The 15834-nt window shown below is 39.7% G+C and overlaps 1 protein-coding gene across 2 annotated transcripts in view; it reads left to right on the top strand.

Annotated features, from left to right (window-relative positions):
• Nucleotides 1-15834, top strand: part of gcn1 (GCN1 activator of EIF2AK4) — a 178227-nt gene that overhangs the window by 36757 nt on the left and 125636 nt on the right. For both annotated transcript variants that reach the window (XM_063040918.1, XM_063040917.1), the window contains 6 exons: nt 2176-2335; nt 3060-3249; nt 6583-6707; nt 10109-10287; nt 11271-11364; nt 11768-11881. In XM_063040918.1, the coding sequence (XP_062896988.1) occupies nt 2176-2335; nt 3060-3249; nt 6583-6707; nt 10109-10287; nt 11271-11364; nt 11768-11881 (862 nt within the window). The remainder of the gene's footprint in view (nt 1-2175; nt 2336-3059; nt 3250-6582; nt 6708-10108; nt 10288-11270; nt 11365-11767; nt 11882-15834) is intronic.

Genomic DNA, 15834 nt, shown 5'->3' with positions numbered 1-15834 from the left:
ATGTCTAGTGATGCACTTATTTCTGAAGTTAACCAGGATAATGTCAGTTCCTATTTCTTTTGCAATGCCCAATTTTCTCAAATGTTTCTATATATTGACGTGCAGTGAATCCAGTTGGCTGAATTATGCCTTTTGTGATGTAAAGACCTTAGAAAGATGCCGAGATTCCTTATTCCCCTGCAGTTTTAGCTGAAATGGTGTGTAATTAGCCGTGTCTTTTGCATCTACATGCTGGGCTGTGATATTTTTTGAGAATGGGGAGATTTATGGAGCCCCTTTCATAAAATTGTCTTGTATCTGCAGAGGATGGATTGGTGAGAATGGTCAAAGGTTACAGGGAGAAGGCAGGAGAATGGGGTTGAGAGGGATAATAAATCAGCCATGTTCGAATGGCGGAGCAGGCTCAAAGGGCCAATTCTGCTCCTTTGTCTTATGGTCTAATAGTTATCAAAGGAGGAATTTATCCAGTGTGCACTGCTGTTCTCTTCACTGTAAATGAATGAAGATCAGTTCAGACACCTAGTGCAGATAATCAAAGTTCCCTCTAATTTTTTTTACAGCTGCGCAGATTAACCACTCCTCTGAGGAGAACGTATTTACAGAGTCTGATAACTGTGTGGCACTATAAATGTTTTTTTCTTTGTAATGTACATCGATGTTCAGCTGGCTGGTGGTTTATTGGAGCTACCAATTTCCATTCTGTGTTTATTGTTACATTGAAGCTCTAAAGTAAAGGTTGTGGTACATTTATTAATTATGAAATTTATGTATTATATTCCCTGACACAGGGTATTTCACAATTATATTACATAGATTTTTAAATTATATTAATATTATATAAAATTCCACATGTGCGGCAACAAAGCATATGTATGTGGGAGTTTTTCAGTTACTGTATGGCCTTGCACTTGCACAGCTTAGAGGGAACAGTGCAGATAATGGACTACCTCCATACAATGCTTTCAACAATAGCATCCTTCAAATCTTTGTGTTCACTGTAACATTCAAGATGACTGTCGATAGCTTCAAATTCTTCATAGTACCTAACTTGCAGTAGTGCAATTATTTAATTTTCACTCCCAATTGTTTCTGGTATCTCCAAGCCCAAATGCTTGAAAACACAGTGAACAAAACAGTTCCAAATTGTCTACTTTTTATTTCTCACTAACAATCAAAGATAAAAATTATTCCTTTTTGAGCACTATTTGAAAACCGTTTGCTCTAAGCACAGTGTAGTGTATAACAGCCACACAAGTACACTAGTTCGAAACTATTCAGCAACAGTCTCCAGACCCAATTAAGCGGCATAGTGTCCAAATAAACAAAGGGAATCTTGGCTATTTTCTCAATTAGTTTTTGTTCTTTAGGATTTGTCCTAAATAAGCAGCTGCCCTAATTAACTGATGGCCCAGTAACTGCGACGTATTTAAAACGTAGGGAGGAAGGGAACGTTGACTCAGACCATGAGAGGCCTGCGTCGGGCATTTTCATGCCTTACAAGGCACAGATTGGAAGCCTGTGTGGGGCACCACTCCTCGCACAGACACTAGAGCAATGTGTGATTAAGTACCTTGCAAAAGCACACAAACATGCTGCCACAGCTAAGGCTCGAACTAGCGACCTTCAAATCACTAGACGAATGCCTTAACCACTTGGCCATGTGCCCAACACAAAAGTAAGTTGTGCAAAACTAAAGTAAAATGGTGAGGTGGTGTTCATGGATTTGTGGACCATTCAGAAATCTGATGGCATAGGGGAAGAAGCTGTTCCTAAATCATTCTCTCTACAGGCTCCTGTACCTTCTTCCTGATGGTAGCAATGAGAAGAGGGCATGTTTTGAGTGAACAGGCAGGTTTAAAAGAAACCTGTCTAACGCTCCAATCAGCAGCACAACCCAGCTACCAAAATGGACTCCTGAATTTACTTCTGGTGGTGGGGTTGGATCTCTGATTTGGAATTTTGGATTTCAAAATAGAATTGTTCTCAAACCTCCATCTTAATTTTTGTAAGCACTGTTTGACATGATTTTTGATTAATGTACTGTTTTGATACAAATCTAATGATGATGTCGTAATAAGCTCCTTGTATCAGTCAGTTTTAAGATCTGTTCTGAATGTGCTGAGTGATAGTGATGCATCCATTCACTGCAAACTGTGTTATCTCTGCTATTTACAGGATGTACCACAAAGCCTTAGTGGCTGTGCTGCTGAGCAAAGTGTGGCGAGTTCGAAAACAGGCTCAGCAGACAATCAGAAAGTTGCTCTCATCACTGGGTGGTGTTAAATTAGCATATGGACTACTGGAAGAGCTCCAAGCTGTTCTGAACACCCACAAGGTCTATATTTTTTCTTGGTGTGCATATGGCTAAGAATTTTGAAATATTAGTGGAAAATCTAGAAGGATTTTAAGCTTGCTAATCAGCTATCTGCAGTGGGCTCTGAGATATTTCAATAGTTGTGTGGCTCAAAATTTGATTCCAGATAAAACATAGCTGTGCACCCATTCTTTCCATATCATTTCAGAGCACTTGTGCCAACGATCAATGCAGACAGACATCTTGGTGACAAGTCCCAAATCAAGGTTCACATGAAGGCCAACTATCCGCACATTTGGCAAAATGTCTTTGAAGAGCATAAGCTAATTTTAGGCCATATTTACCATTTTGGTGCACACTGCCCCACCCCCAACCATCCAGCCATATGATTTTATTCCATTAAATGATTGCATGTTCTGTTTTAATTTTCAATACTACATGCTTCCAAGAAATTATACATTGAAACTTTATAATGCACTTTTCTGTGGATTTTTATGCAATGGTTAGTGTAATGTGAACAGGATCCACATTTGGACATTGAATGTTCAGGGAGAATTGTTCCTTTTGTCAGATATACCGACTGAAAGCTTTGTAAAGTTCTCAGTGTATGTAGCTGTTCGATGTCACAGTTCTGTAAAGATTTAATTATTAGTTTGTAGAGCACTGTATTAATGTGGGTTATTATTAAAAGAGTATTGGTTTCTTTATTCTGCAACAAGTCAAAAATAATGCATCCTTCTGATAGGTGATCCCTCCGGAGCAGTTAATATCAGAGTCGGGTGAACCCACAGAAGCTGCAAAGTCTTACATCCCCCCTCGTGTACTGGTGGAGGCATTGTGTGTGATAACAAGTATTCCAGGTTTGGAAAATGACGTCAGCGAGGCTGAGAAATTGGCTGGAGATATTGTATTCATGGCACACCACCCATCCATAGGTAGGGTTGAAAAAGTGCACTTACTTTGAAGCACTTCTCTAACTTGTTTGTTCAAAGGTAATGGACCTGCAAAGCTAATTATCTATTATCAGCACAGCATGCTGTCTTCAAATAGCATAACAACTTACTGTCTATACTACACACGTTTCTTGAGACTTAAATTGCTCAGTTACAAGCTAACATTTAGAAGAATTGTCGAATATTTCTATATTATAATAATATGTGTAAGTTACTCTTGGAGCCAGCAGTGAAATGTCACTCTTCTGCTTTGTCCCTAATCTGCTGATATTCTCCTTTTACAACAGTTCTAATTCCGCTTCTCAGTGAGTTTATGATTTCTTCACAAGTGGGTTGTGGCAAATTATTTTGCCTTCTAATTAGCGCTTGAAATAATTTCCTCTTTGCCTACTTTCCTGACTTTTACATTTGCATTGCCTTGTGACAATCTCACCAATCTGAAAATAACCATCCCTGTTTACCTTATTTGTACCTTTTTACTTATGTCAAGTTTTTAATTTATTTTATGTTATTTAGAGGTAAGTTAACTCTATATTGTACAGAAAAAGTCCTAACAACTGAAGTGTGATTTCTGATTGTTGGGTGACAGAAGTACATTCAGACCCCTGATATAACACAATATGAGAGGAATTTTAAAGTTCCTTTTAACAGCCCAGCCACATGATATCTCTTCTCCACATGGTTTAAAACATATTCGGCTAATAGCATTTTCTTCCAAATATTTCACAACTTAACGTATATGCTAGCTTTGCTCTTATCAAATTGGTCAAACATCAGAATTTCTATACTGCCTATACTTGATTAAAATTCTTAACCTTTAGAGAGGTAAACCTAACCCTAAAGTAGGAGAATCAATTGCCTTTATACTTCTAAAAATAAACACTATAATATAGAAGCTGCACAGAGTTCAAAATCAAAATTAATATATCCCACCTGCCCATGATGCCATCTTTCTATTTTAGCCAGAGACATAAGACTGCAGATGCTGGAATCTGGAGCACACAACAAACTGTTGGCGGAACTCATTGTTACTAACCTCTGATGGGTTAGGCTCCTGCACACCTCATCCGTACTGTACCTTCAAAATTGAACATATTCCGACTGTGTGGCTCAGTAATTCCTGAGAAATCTGTATGCAGACATATTGATCTGTCTTGCCAAACTTTGCAATTTAAAGATTTATATGATAGCCATGGTGTCATACAGTGATAAATTTGATCCCAATTTCTCCCTGTCTTGGTAGGCACTTGCTTAGTAAATATTCTTATTTCTTCTCTGTCCTTACCACATTTTCATCTTTGTCTTCATCTTCACCTGTTAATTTTATTACACTTAAGTCCTTTGAAATTTTGATCTTATTTTTAGAATCAGAATCAGATTTAATATCTCTGGCATAAGTCGTGAAATCTGTTGTTTTGTGGCAGCTGTACATCGCAATATAAAATAATTAATACTGCAAATTACAATATATGTGTAGTTTAAGAGAGTAAAAAAGATCAGTAGTGTAAGTGGGTTCATTATCCATTCAGACATCTGAAGGCAGAGGGGAAGAAGCTATTCCTGAAATGTTGAGTGTGTGTCTTCAGGCTTCTGTACCACCTCCTTGATGGTAGCAATGAGAAGAGGGTACATCTAGGTGATCGGGGTCCTTAATGATTGATGTCACATTTTTGAGGCATTGCATTTTGAAAGTGTCCTCATTGCTGGGGAGGCTAGTGCCCATCATGAGTTTACGACTTTCTGCAGCTTTTTCCAATCCTATGCAGTGACGCCTCCATACCAGATGGTAATGCAACCAGTTAGAATGCTTTCCAGGGTAATTTGCGAGAGTCTGGTGACACACCAAGTCTCCTCAAACTCCTACGGCAATATAGCTGCTGTCTTGCTTTCTTTGTAATTGCATCAATATGTTGGGCACAGGGTGGATATTCAGATATGTTGACACGCAGGAACTTGAAACACCTTAACTATTTCCACTGCTGATTCCTCGATGAGAACTGGTGTATGTTCCTTTGACTTCCCCTTCCTGGCCCACAATTAATTCCTTGGTCAAATGATGTTAGGTGCAAGGTTGTTGCAACACCACTCAGCCTATTGATTTACCTCACTCCTGTACACCACCTCGTCACTATCTGAAATACTGCCAATAATTGTTGTGTCATCAGCCATTTATTGATGGTGTTTGAGCTGTACCTAACCACACAGTCATGGCTGTAGAGAGAGTAAAGCAGTGGGCTAAGCACATATATCTTTGAGGTGCATCAGCGTTGATTGTCAGTGAGGAAGAGATGTTATTTTTGATCCGCACGACTTCTGATGAGGAAGTCAAGAATCCAGTTGTAGAGGGAGGCACAGAGGGCTAGGTTTGGAACCTGTTGACTAGAATTGAGGGTATGATTGTGTTGAATGCTGAGCTGTAATCAGTAAACAGCAGCCTGATGGTGATCCAAGGCTATGTAGAGTGTGGTGAGATTGCATTCACTGTAGTCTTATTGTGGCGATAGGCAAATTGCTGTGGGTCCAAGTCCTTGTTGAGGGAGGAGTTGATTCTTGCCATGACCAACCTCATCACAAGATGTGAGTGCCATTGGGCGATGGATGTTGAGGCAGATCACACTGCTCTTCTTGAGCACTGGTGGTATTGTCGCCCTTTTGAAGCAGGTGGGAACCCTGGCTGCAGCAGTGAGAGATTGAAGATGTCCTTGAACACTCCCACCGGTTGGTTGGCACAGATTTTCATTTCCCTACCAAGTACACCATCAGGTCCTGGTGCATCAGGGTCCGTTCATGGCTTTTTAATGTTTTCATCTTTACAAATCAAATTAGCAGTTGAATTTGTTTTGGCGGTTGTTGATTAGCTGAGTCCAATAGGTGGAAAGCTTAAGTAATGAAAATCCAAAAACATGATTAAAGCTACATTTTGCATTAGCTACCACTTCTGTTGCAATTCAATGCCAGAACTAAAACCAGTAAATGGTAGCCGCATCCTTTAACAAATTGCAAGGCAGTATTGAGTAATGGGCATTCTTTGAGTTGCAAGCCTTTGATGTGGATTGTTCCTTGCACGTGCTTCTTTGAAATATTGTTGATTCAAGTAAAGCACTGGCCACGTGGCTTCTCCTTGCACACCTGTGATTTGAAACAGGAGTGACTAGGTTAGGTTACCCTAACACTTGGTTTTAAACTCTCAGTAATTTTGTGTGATGCAGATTCTCATTTAAGTTGATGATGAAATAATCCTTGTCTGGGCTGAGTAATTCATCATTCCATGCAGGCTGTCATATATGTCTCTAATGGCTGTTTTGTTTTTTGTAGAGGCTGCTCAAACAGGACTTTGGTCAGCTATTCTCCTGAGACTGAAGCTGGACCCATCAGAATTCATTAAAAAACATCTAACTGACATTCTGCCCAGCATAAACTCTCAGACAGTCAACAGCCAGGTGAGGGAGTGTCTTTTTAAGCTGTATCCTTTGCAACTTCTTAGTAAAATGCAACTGATTAGATGGTGCTCAATGTCCGATGTCACTTGATGTACTAGCCAAGCAGTATTTACAGCATTCATAATTGTTTTGGATGCTCATTGCCTAAACCTGTGCAGCACTCCAACAAATGGTAGTAGGCTTAATTTTTATGGTTAACAGTGAAAGAATAAGGAATTGCCCATTGCTTTAATAAAAGTTTCATAAAAATCCAGGCAATTGTGTCAGTTGCAGCATTTAAATAAATTGTTTCCTTGGAAGATATGAGTCTTAAATTAGTGTCCTAAACATAAGTAAAACAATCACAATTGTATGAGAAAAATGGACTGAGAAAATAGATTAAGATAAAAAAAATGATCAGCAATGGCAGACATTTTAAAGATATATTTCATGAATCTCATCAAAGGTACATTCCAGAGAGAAAGTGAGGCTCAATGACGTGGAGGTGCAGTTAACTAATGATGGTTTCAAATTGGGAAAAGAAATTCATGTGATATTGCAAAAAAAGAGTGTATTCATTCAGATAGTTGGAAAACTTTTAGAAACCACCAAAGGGTAACTAAAAATATTACAGTAAAGGAGAATGGCACAATTGTAAACCTAATAATACAGAACAGATGTTAAGATCTTTATAGGTATTTATAAAGATGAGTTAATGTAAACATTAGTTCCTTACAGAATGAGACTGGTAAATTAGAAAGGCAGAATTTCTGAATAATTATTTTGGATCAGTCTTCACATAGAGGGCAATAAAATTTTTCTAGCCATAACTGATAATCAAAATGCTGCAGGAAAGGAAGAACTTTGAACAATCTCTATTACTGAATAATTGTGGCTGAAATTTGGAAAGTCAGTGGCTGACCTCGTAGAGTCTTAAATGAAGAGGTTGGAGGGAAGTTGGATGTAATCTATCAAAATTTGCTGGATTCTGGCGAGATCCTGCAAACTTGAAAACAATACTAAGATAATGCTATTTTTGTAGAAAGGAAGGTGGCAGAAAGCAGGGAACTATAGGCCAAGTGGCTTAATATCTGTCATAGAGAAAATGCTGGAATCAATTATTGAGGAGTTAGTATGAGGACATATAGGAAATCAGATGACAAACTAGCAGTGTTAATACTGTTTAATGAAAGGGAAATAGTGTGTAACTGATTAGCTGAATTCTTTGAGATGGATAAAGGCGAGGTAGTGTACTCATTTCTGAGAGGCACTAAGTAAGGTGCCATGCAAAATGTTACTGCACACAATGAGAATTCATAGGTTTGTGGTTAGTATGTTGCTATTATACAGCTTTGGCTAACTAACAAAGCAGTATTGGGATAAATGGGTGACTTGAATTGTCAGTCAGTAGCTAGTGGGGTTTCATGGGTATCTTTGCTAGGGCCTCCATTATTACAATGAACAGATTGTAATGTAGGACAAATCACTGATAATATAGGAAGTTAGCAGATAGCATATGATATTGGGAAAAAGTGAGCTTTTCCATTTTGGAAGAAGGAATGGGAGGGTGAGCAACTGGAGGTTGTGGTCCATGTAGGTACTAATGACATGGGTAGGAAGAGTGACAAGGTTTTGCAGAGTAAGTTCAGAGAGTTAAGTGCTAGGTTAAAGGACAGGAAGTCCAGGGTTGTGATCTCAGGATTGCTATCTGTGCCACATGCTAATGAGACCAGAAGTAGGAAGATCATACAGTTTAACACGAGTTGGTGTGGGGGGGGGGGGGACATAAGATTTTTGTATCATTGGGCTGTCTTCCAGGGAAGATGGGACTTGTACAGAAGAGACAGTACATGAACTGGAGGATAGCTATATCCTAACGAGAAAGTTTGCTTGTGCTGAATGTGGGGGTTGGGGGGGGTGCGGTGTTAAACTGGAGTTGCAGGGAGATGGGAATCAGAGTGCCAGAACAGATAGTAGAGAGGTTGTGGAGACAGATGTTGTTAAGACCTCAGACAAAGTCAGGTATCAGAAGGTTGAGCATAGTGCAACTGATATTCTGAGCTGTGTATATTTCAATGCAAGCAGTATTGTAGAAAAGGTAGATGAGCTCAGGGCATAGATTAACACCTACAATTATGATATTGTAGCTATTACTGAGACTTGGTTGAAGAAGGGGCACTAAAATATTCTGGAGATCTGTAATTTTAGACGCGACAGAACAGGAGGGATTAAAGGAGGAGGGGTGGCGTTACAAGTCAGGAAAAATGTGTGTGGGATTTAGAGGAGCAAATTTTTAGAGCAATCACAGATCAAACCTTGCCCAAGACCCAAGACTCTGGCAGCAAAGAAAGAGAGAGAGAGAGACTGGTCATAAGCAGGCAGACGGTGCTGAACACCCACTCGCCTTCCGCTCTCATTTATTTCAATCTTGCTGAATGCTTTAATCAGCAAGATCAGGGAGAAATTGAGTAGTTCATGGGCCTGTGCCCTGTTTCCAGGCTTCTTGGCCTACAGGCTATACACTCTGCTCCAGACCTCACTGAACTCCCTCAGAGATGACAACGTGCCAGATCGCTCAATCGATCCAAAATCACACCGTCAAAATGTAAATTGCGAGTTCCAATAGTAGCAGAATTATATTTGAAAGAAGTAGTTTGTGAATTGTCTGAAAGACGTCATCTGGTTGTGTTGTTCGTTGCTGCCATCTTCTTCTGACAAGATTGTTTATTGTCATTCTCCAGTATACAAGTGAGAATGGAACGTTGTTATTCTAGATCCGGTGCAACAAATAAAAAATAAACACAATGAACATAAAGGACAATAAAAAAACAAAAAATACAAGTATAAAACAGTCCTATAAAACACAAAGTACAAGTAACTTTGTATGTGACTGTGTGTATATATATATATATATATATATATATATATATATATAAGATTAGCTAATGTACATAGGCTGATTGTATGTTCAAAAGTGCATAGAGAAACCCATCTCTTTCAGTCCACGCTGTTGCCCCTCAGCATAAAATACCCCTTGCCACAATTTTTGACCCTTCTCCCAGCCTTTTCTGTCCGACACATCTCCTTGTTCCAAGCTCCTGTTTCTGACCCCTTCACCAGCATCCCTTCAAAGACAGGCTATCAAATACAGTGGGATCTGTTGGGCCTTAGTTTGATTTCCACCTTTGAAAGGTGAAATTAAGGCATTAGCTTTGCATCGCAGTATTAGAATTTGCCATTCTACCACCCCCCGCCCCCCCTCCCCCCAAGCTTGTCTGTAAGTGAGCAAGCCACTGTTTGGTTATGATATGAATGATGAGATGAAATCAAAGCTTTACCAATGGTGATTTGGGAAAATTGGGCTTTAGCTACATTTCTCTTTGGCTTGTATTTTGTAATGCTATATGCCTTTCATTTTCTAGGCTGTCATAAACACTGTGGCCTCGCTGTCCATTCATGCTTCATCAGTTGTTTTACCGCACCTGTGCAGCCTGATCACAAGCATGTTGGAAAACCATGCCTTCCACCAGGTGACCAAAGAGGAATATGAGATCATGCTGGTTCCTGAGGGAGTGCTGTATGATAAGTCATTAATTCAAACGTAAGTAATGACAAAAATACCCATTACGTCACATATCAGTCTGCGGAGTCAGTGAAAACTTTTATCCATGGATGGTCATCCCAGAGTAATAAAACCTTACAGTGATCAGCACCTGTTATTCTGTTGACCAAGGTTCTAAAATTGTCCTGTTCTGTGTGTTAGTGAAATTTTCTTGATGCAGTAGCCCATGCTGTTAGTTTTTTTCACAACATTTCACAAGATGTCAATGCTTTCACTATTTTTAGTTTTTGCTTCTGCCTAACGCATAACCAAAGGTGCTGCAAGATATATCACAGGAGTTCATGCTGCAGCCATAAAACTATTGGATGCAGCAGATCTTTGAATATAGCTTGTATCTTGGGGTGCAATATTGATATTAATGTTACTTTATGAAACATTTTCTCTATTAGTTTAATGAGCAAAAAAGGCTATTTTTCACAAACAAGAGAAAATCCGCTGCTGCTGGAAATCAAAGCAACACACATAAAATGCTGGAGGAACTCAGCAAGCCAGGCAGCATCTATGAGGAAAAAAAGTACAGTTTCAGTCTGAGACCTTTCAGCAGGAGTGGAGTTCCTCCAGCATTTTGTATGTGTTACAAAGGCTATTATTTGTTGGTTTTGCAACTTATCAATTCATACAAGCAGTTTGGTGCAATGAAGATATGAAAGTTGAGATTTCTTTAGCACTTTGTACAATATTCCTTTAAAACTTGCCTGTTAATAATTTGACTATGCTGTTAAAAGGATCTTATCTCTCCTATACTTTCTTCTTCCATATCATACTTGGGTGGGTGATGATAAATATTTTCAATGAAATAGATCAGCAGCCAAGTTTTGTAAGGGGCTAACAGAACCCACAAAATTATTTCATTTATTCCTTTGGTGTTCTGCTTCCTGTTATTTATATGGTGGTGAGAAGCAGACTTGATGAATCAACTGCTCTTGCAATTGTACTTTAACATTCCTTCTATTCTGTGCTAGGGCTCAACAGGAAACTGTAAAGAAATCCAATATGAAACGGGAGAACAAAGCTTATTCATTCAAGGAGCAAATTATTGATTTGGAACTTAAAGAGGTAATTGGCAATATGTTTTCTTAGCCCTCTTAATTTGATTGTGATCCTTTGTATCCCAAAAACATCCTTTAGCTTTCAGCATTTTCACCGTAAGCATACACCATTGGAAATGCATCTTCCCTGCACCATGGGTTTTCTTTCTGATTCAGGTAGATCAGTACCATCTTCAAATTCCAGAAGCTTATGGCATTTTTAATATGGCTTCTTAAAAGATGGCAGTTTTTTTTTGTTATTGTGACTTATTGAGCAGAGTCCAACACTGAGATGTTGAAGGTGTGTGAGATAGTTTCACTTTTCTAAGCATAGGCCAATTTAATTTTAGTTTCTATTAGTTTATTCTATTAAATTTCTTTAACATTCAACAGTTATGAATTAAATGTATTTTAAACATCATTTCTGACAGGAGATAAAGAAGAAGAAAGGTTTGAAAGACGAGGTGCAATTGAGCAACAAACAGAAGGAGATGCTGCAGGCCCAGCTGGAAAAAGAATCTGTGATCAGGAAGCAATTGCAACAGGTAGAGAGAAAAAATGTGTACCACAGAAAAGCTCTAATACCTTGGCACCGTTCAAAATTTGCAGGGGATTTTTTTTTGGTGATTTTATTTTCTTATACCACTTATTCAAAAGAAGGGTGCAAGGACAATGGGTCAGTTGTAAAGCAGAGAGCTTAACCTCCTTGCTGTTGAAGGTTTAGGGTTAATATGGAGAAAGAATAACAATTCGGATCTCTCAGGGACTATTAATAAATAAGACTTATTTATATTAATAAATATTCTTCCTGCATTTTGTGTTTGTTTATCAGGATATTACCTGGATTAGAGGGCTTGTGCTATGAGGAGAGGTTGAACAAGTTGGGGTTGTTTTCTCTGGAGCAACAGAGGCTGAAGGGAGACCTCATAGAAGTTTAGAAAATTATGAGAGGCATAGATCAGGGAGACAGTCAGAACATTTTCTCTAGGGTCAAAATATCTAATAGTAGAATGCGTTGCCTGGGGTGGTGATGGAGACAGACACAATAGAGGCATTTAGAGACTCTTGGGTAGGTACATAAATATGCAGAGAATGGAGGGCTGTGGGTCATGTGCAGGCAGAAGGTATTTGGTGTCATTAGCTTAATTAGTTCGCACAACATCATGGGCTGAAGGGCCTGGTTGTTGTGCTGTGTTGTTCTGTATTCTAAGACCTAGAATGGACAGAGTAAGATCATTTGCATTAGAATAACCAGATTTGGATGACAGAGGATTTGATGAAGGTAAGCGGACAGATGACATACACTCAGACTTTCAAAAAGTGAACAGTGAATTCCGAATGAAAGGGCTGCTGAGCAGTCTTCAGTCAGTGACAGTACAGATAGGAAATTGGCAAAGGGTGGGTGGAAAAAATGTTTTGGGAAGTAGTTCTTCAGACTGGAGAGACTGTTTCCTCGGGGACAGTCTGGGTACGCTGTTTCTATAGTATTACATATGGTGGGTGAATTTTAAAATTTTGCAGATAACACTTGATTGAAAATATGATAGAGCAACTGTAAAGTAGCAGTCATGTGGCATATGAAAGTAATCCATTTTAAGGATGATGAGGAAAGATTGATAATGATCGCTGGCACAGTTCTATAGTGATACAGAGAGGCAGTGAATCTTCATTTACCTTCAAAAGTGTTGGAGTAGTTTGACAAAAATAAGCATGTATTACCTGGGTTTCCAAAAAGAGAGGTTGCCTTGAGATTTTGCGAAACACTGTTAAAACCATAAAGTATTAAGAGAAAGGTTGAATAGGTTGGGACTTTATTCCCTGGAGCGTAGAAGAATGAGGGGAGATTTGATAGAGGTATATAAAATTATGATGGGTACAGATAGAGTGAATGCAAGCAGGCTTTTTCCACTGAGGCAAGGGGAGAAAAAAAACCAGAGGACATGGGTTAAGGGTGAGGGGGGGAAAGTTTAAAGGGAACATTAGGGGGGGCTTCTTCACACAGAGAGTGGTGGGAGTATGGAATGAGCTGCCAGACGAGGTGATAAATGCGGGTTCTTTTTTAACATTTAAGAACAAATTGGACAGATACATGGATGGGAGGTGTATGGAGGGATATGGTCTCTGTGCAGGTCAGTGGGACTAGGCAGAAAATGGTTCGGCACAGCCAAGAAGGGCCAAAGGGCCTGTTTCTGTGCTGTAGTTTCTATGGTTCTATGATGCAGACATCTTAGGAAGATTGCAGAAAAGATGTACTAGAATTATTGTATCAGTTGCAGGATTTGTTTATAAGGATAGACAGGGGAACTTGTGATTGGAGCAAGAAGCTTGAGAGGAAAACAAAATCATAACATGGGTAAATGACCAAATAAAGGGTTTAAGATATTATCATGCTGGCAGGGAAGGGAGAGGGTGTGGCGGCGGGCATCCAGACAGAAAGACAGAGGGAAGCAAAGTTAGAGTGGAGTACAGTAATGTCAAATGCAAAGTACACAAAGGTTACTAGAGTCTGAATGTAAGGACACTCGATCTGAATGCCCATAATATTCAAAACAGTCAGAGAACTTGTTCAGATCAGTACAAGTTTGATTTAGTGACTATTACATAACCATAGTTTCAGGATGGAGATGATTAGGAATTAAATATCCAAGAATATTAGGTAATGCAGAAGGATAGGCAGGAAGGTTAGGGAGGTAGGGTAGCGCTCTTAATTGGGGGATGATATCAGGGCAATAACGAGGGGACAATCTAAGGGGCAGAATGTTGAGTTCATCTGGGTCAAGATTAAGAATAGTAAATGTGGTGGGGGGGGGGAGCTACTGGTGAGAGTTGTCTATAGACCACCAAATAATGGCACTACAGTGGCACAGGCAATAAACCAAGAAATATCTGACGTATGTAAGAATCATGTTGTCATGGGGAACTTGAACTTGCACATAGATTGGGCAAATCAAGTTGGTCAAGGGGGTCTTGAGGAGGACTTCATAGAATGCACTTGTGCTAGCTCTCTTGAAAGACATGTTGGTGAACCTACAAGTGAAAATGCTATCTTAGTTCTTTTCCTGTGCAATGATATAGGTAAGATTAACAACCTTGTTGTTAGGCATTCTCTTGGGAAAAGTGATCACAGCATCTTTGAATTGTTCATACAAACGGGGGGTGCAATTGTTCGATCTAAGACCAGTGTATTATGCCTAATCAAGGGAGTCTACAACAGGATGAGGGAGTGTTGACTGGGAACACTGGCTATATGGTGGGACGTTTGAGGAACAGTGGAAAACTTTCAAAGAGATTTTTCATTGTGCTTAAAAGTACTGTGTATTCTGGTTAAAAGCAAGGGCAGTAAGGATGGGAAGAAAAAGCCTTGGATACCTAAGGAAATAAAAGAAGGCATTAAACTAAAAGTCGCCAAGAGTAGGATACTGGTAATATAGAACATAGAATAGTACAGCACAGTACAGGCCCTTCAGCCCACAATATTGTGCCGCCCCTCAAACTCTGCCTCCCATATAACCCCCCCACCTTAAATTCCTCCATATACCTGTCTAGTAGTCTCTTAAACTTCACTAGTGTATCTGCCTCCACCACTGACTCAGGCAGTGCATTCCACACACCAGCCACTCTCTGAGTGAAAAAAAACCTTCCTTTAATATCCCCCTTGAACTTCCCACCCCTTACTTTAAAGCCATGTCTTGTATTGAGCAGTGGTGCCCTGGCAGCATCCTGGTAAATCTCCTCCGTACCCTTTCCAATGCTTCCACATCCTTCCTATAGTGAGGCGACCGGAACTGGACACAGTACTCCAAGTGTGGCCTAACCAGAGTTTTATAGAGCTGTATCATTACCCCGCGACTCTTAAACTCTATCCCTCGACTTATGAAAGCTAACACTCCATGAGCTTTCTTAACTACCCTATCTACTTGTGAGGCAACTTTCAGGGATCTGTGGACATGTACCCCCAGATTCCTCTGCTCCTCCACACTACCAAGTATCCTGCCAGTTACTTTGTACTCTGCCTTGGAGTTTGTCCTTCCAAAGTGTACCATCGTGCACTTCTCCGGGTTGAACTCCATCTGCCACTTCTCAGCCCACTTCTGCATCCTATCAATGTCTCTCTGCAATCTTCTATAGGCCCCCAAACAGAAGTCTGGATGTAGGGTGTAAGTTGAATCAAGAGTTAAAATTGGCATATCGCAAAGGTAATGCTACAGTTGTTATGGGGGATTTCAACATACAGGTAGACTGGAGGAATCAGGTTGGTACTGGACCCCAAGAAAGGGAGTTTGTGGAGTCCCTCCAAGATGGATTCTTAGAACAGCTTGTACCGGAGCCTACCAGAGAGAACGCAATTCTAGATTTAGTGTTGTGCAATGAACCGGATTTGATCAGGGACCTCAAGGTAAAGGAGCCATTAGGAGGCAGTGACCATAATATGATAAGTTTTAATCTACAATTTGAGAGGGAGAAGGGAAACTCGGAAGTGTCAGTATTACAGTTGAAC

This window comes from Mobula hypostoma, chromosome 2 (genome assembly GCF_963921235.1).
Source record: "Mobula hypostoma chromosome 2, sMobHyp1.1, whole genome shotgun sequence".
NCBI classification, from domain to species: Eukaryota; Metazoa; Chordata; class Chondrichthyes; order Myliobatiformes; family Myliobatidae; genus Mobula; species Mobula hypostoma.
Note: the sequence above shows the minus strand (reverse complement) of the source record. Positions and strands in the feature narration are given on the sequence as shown.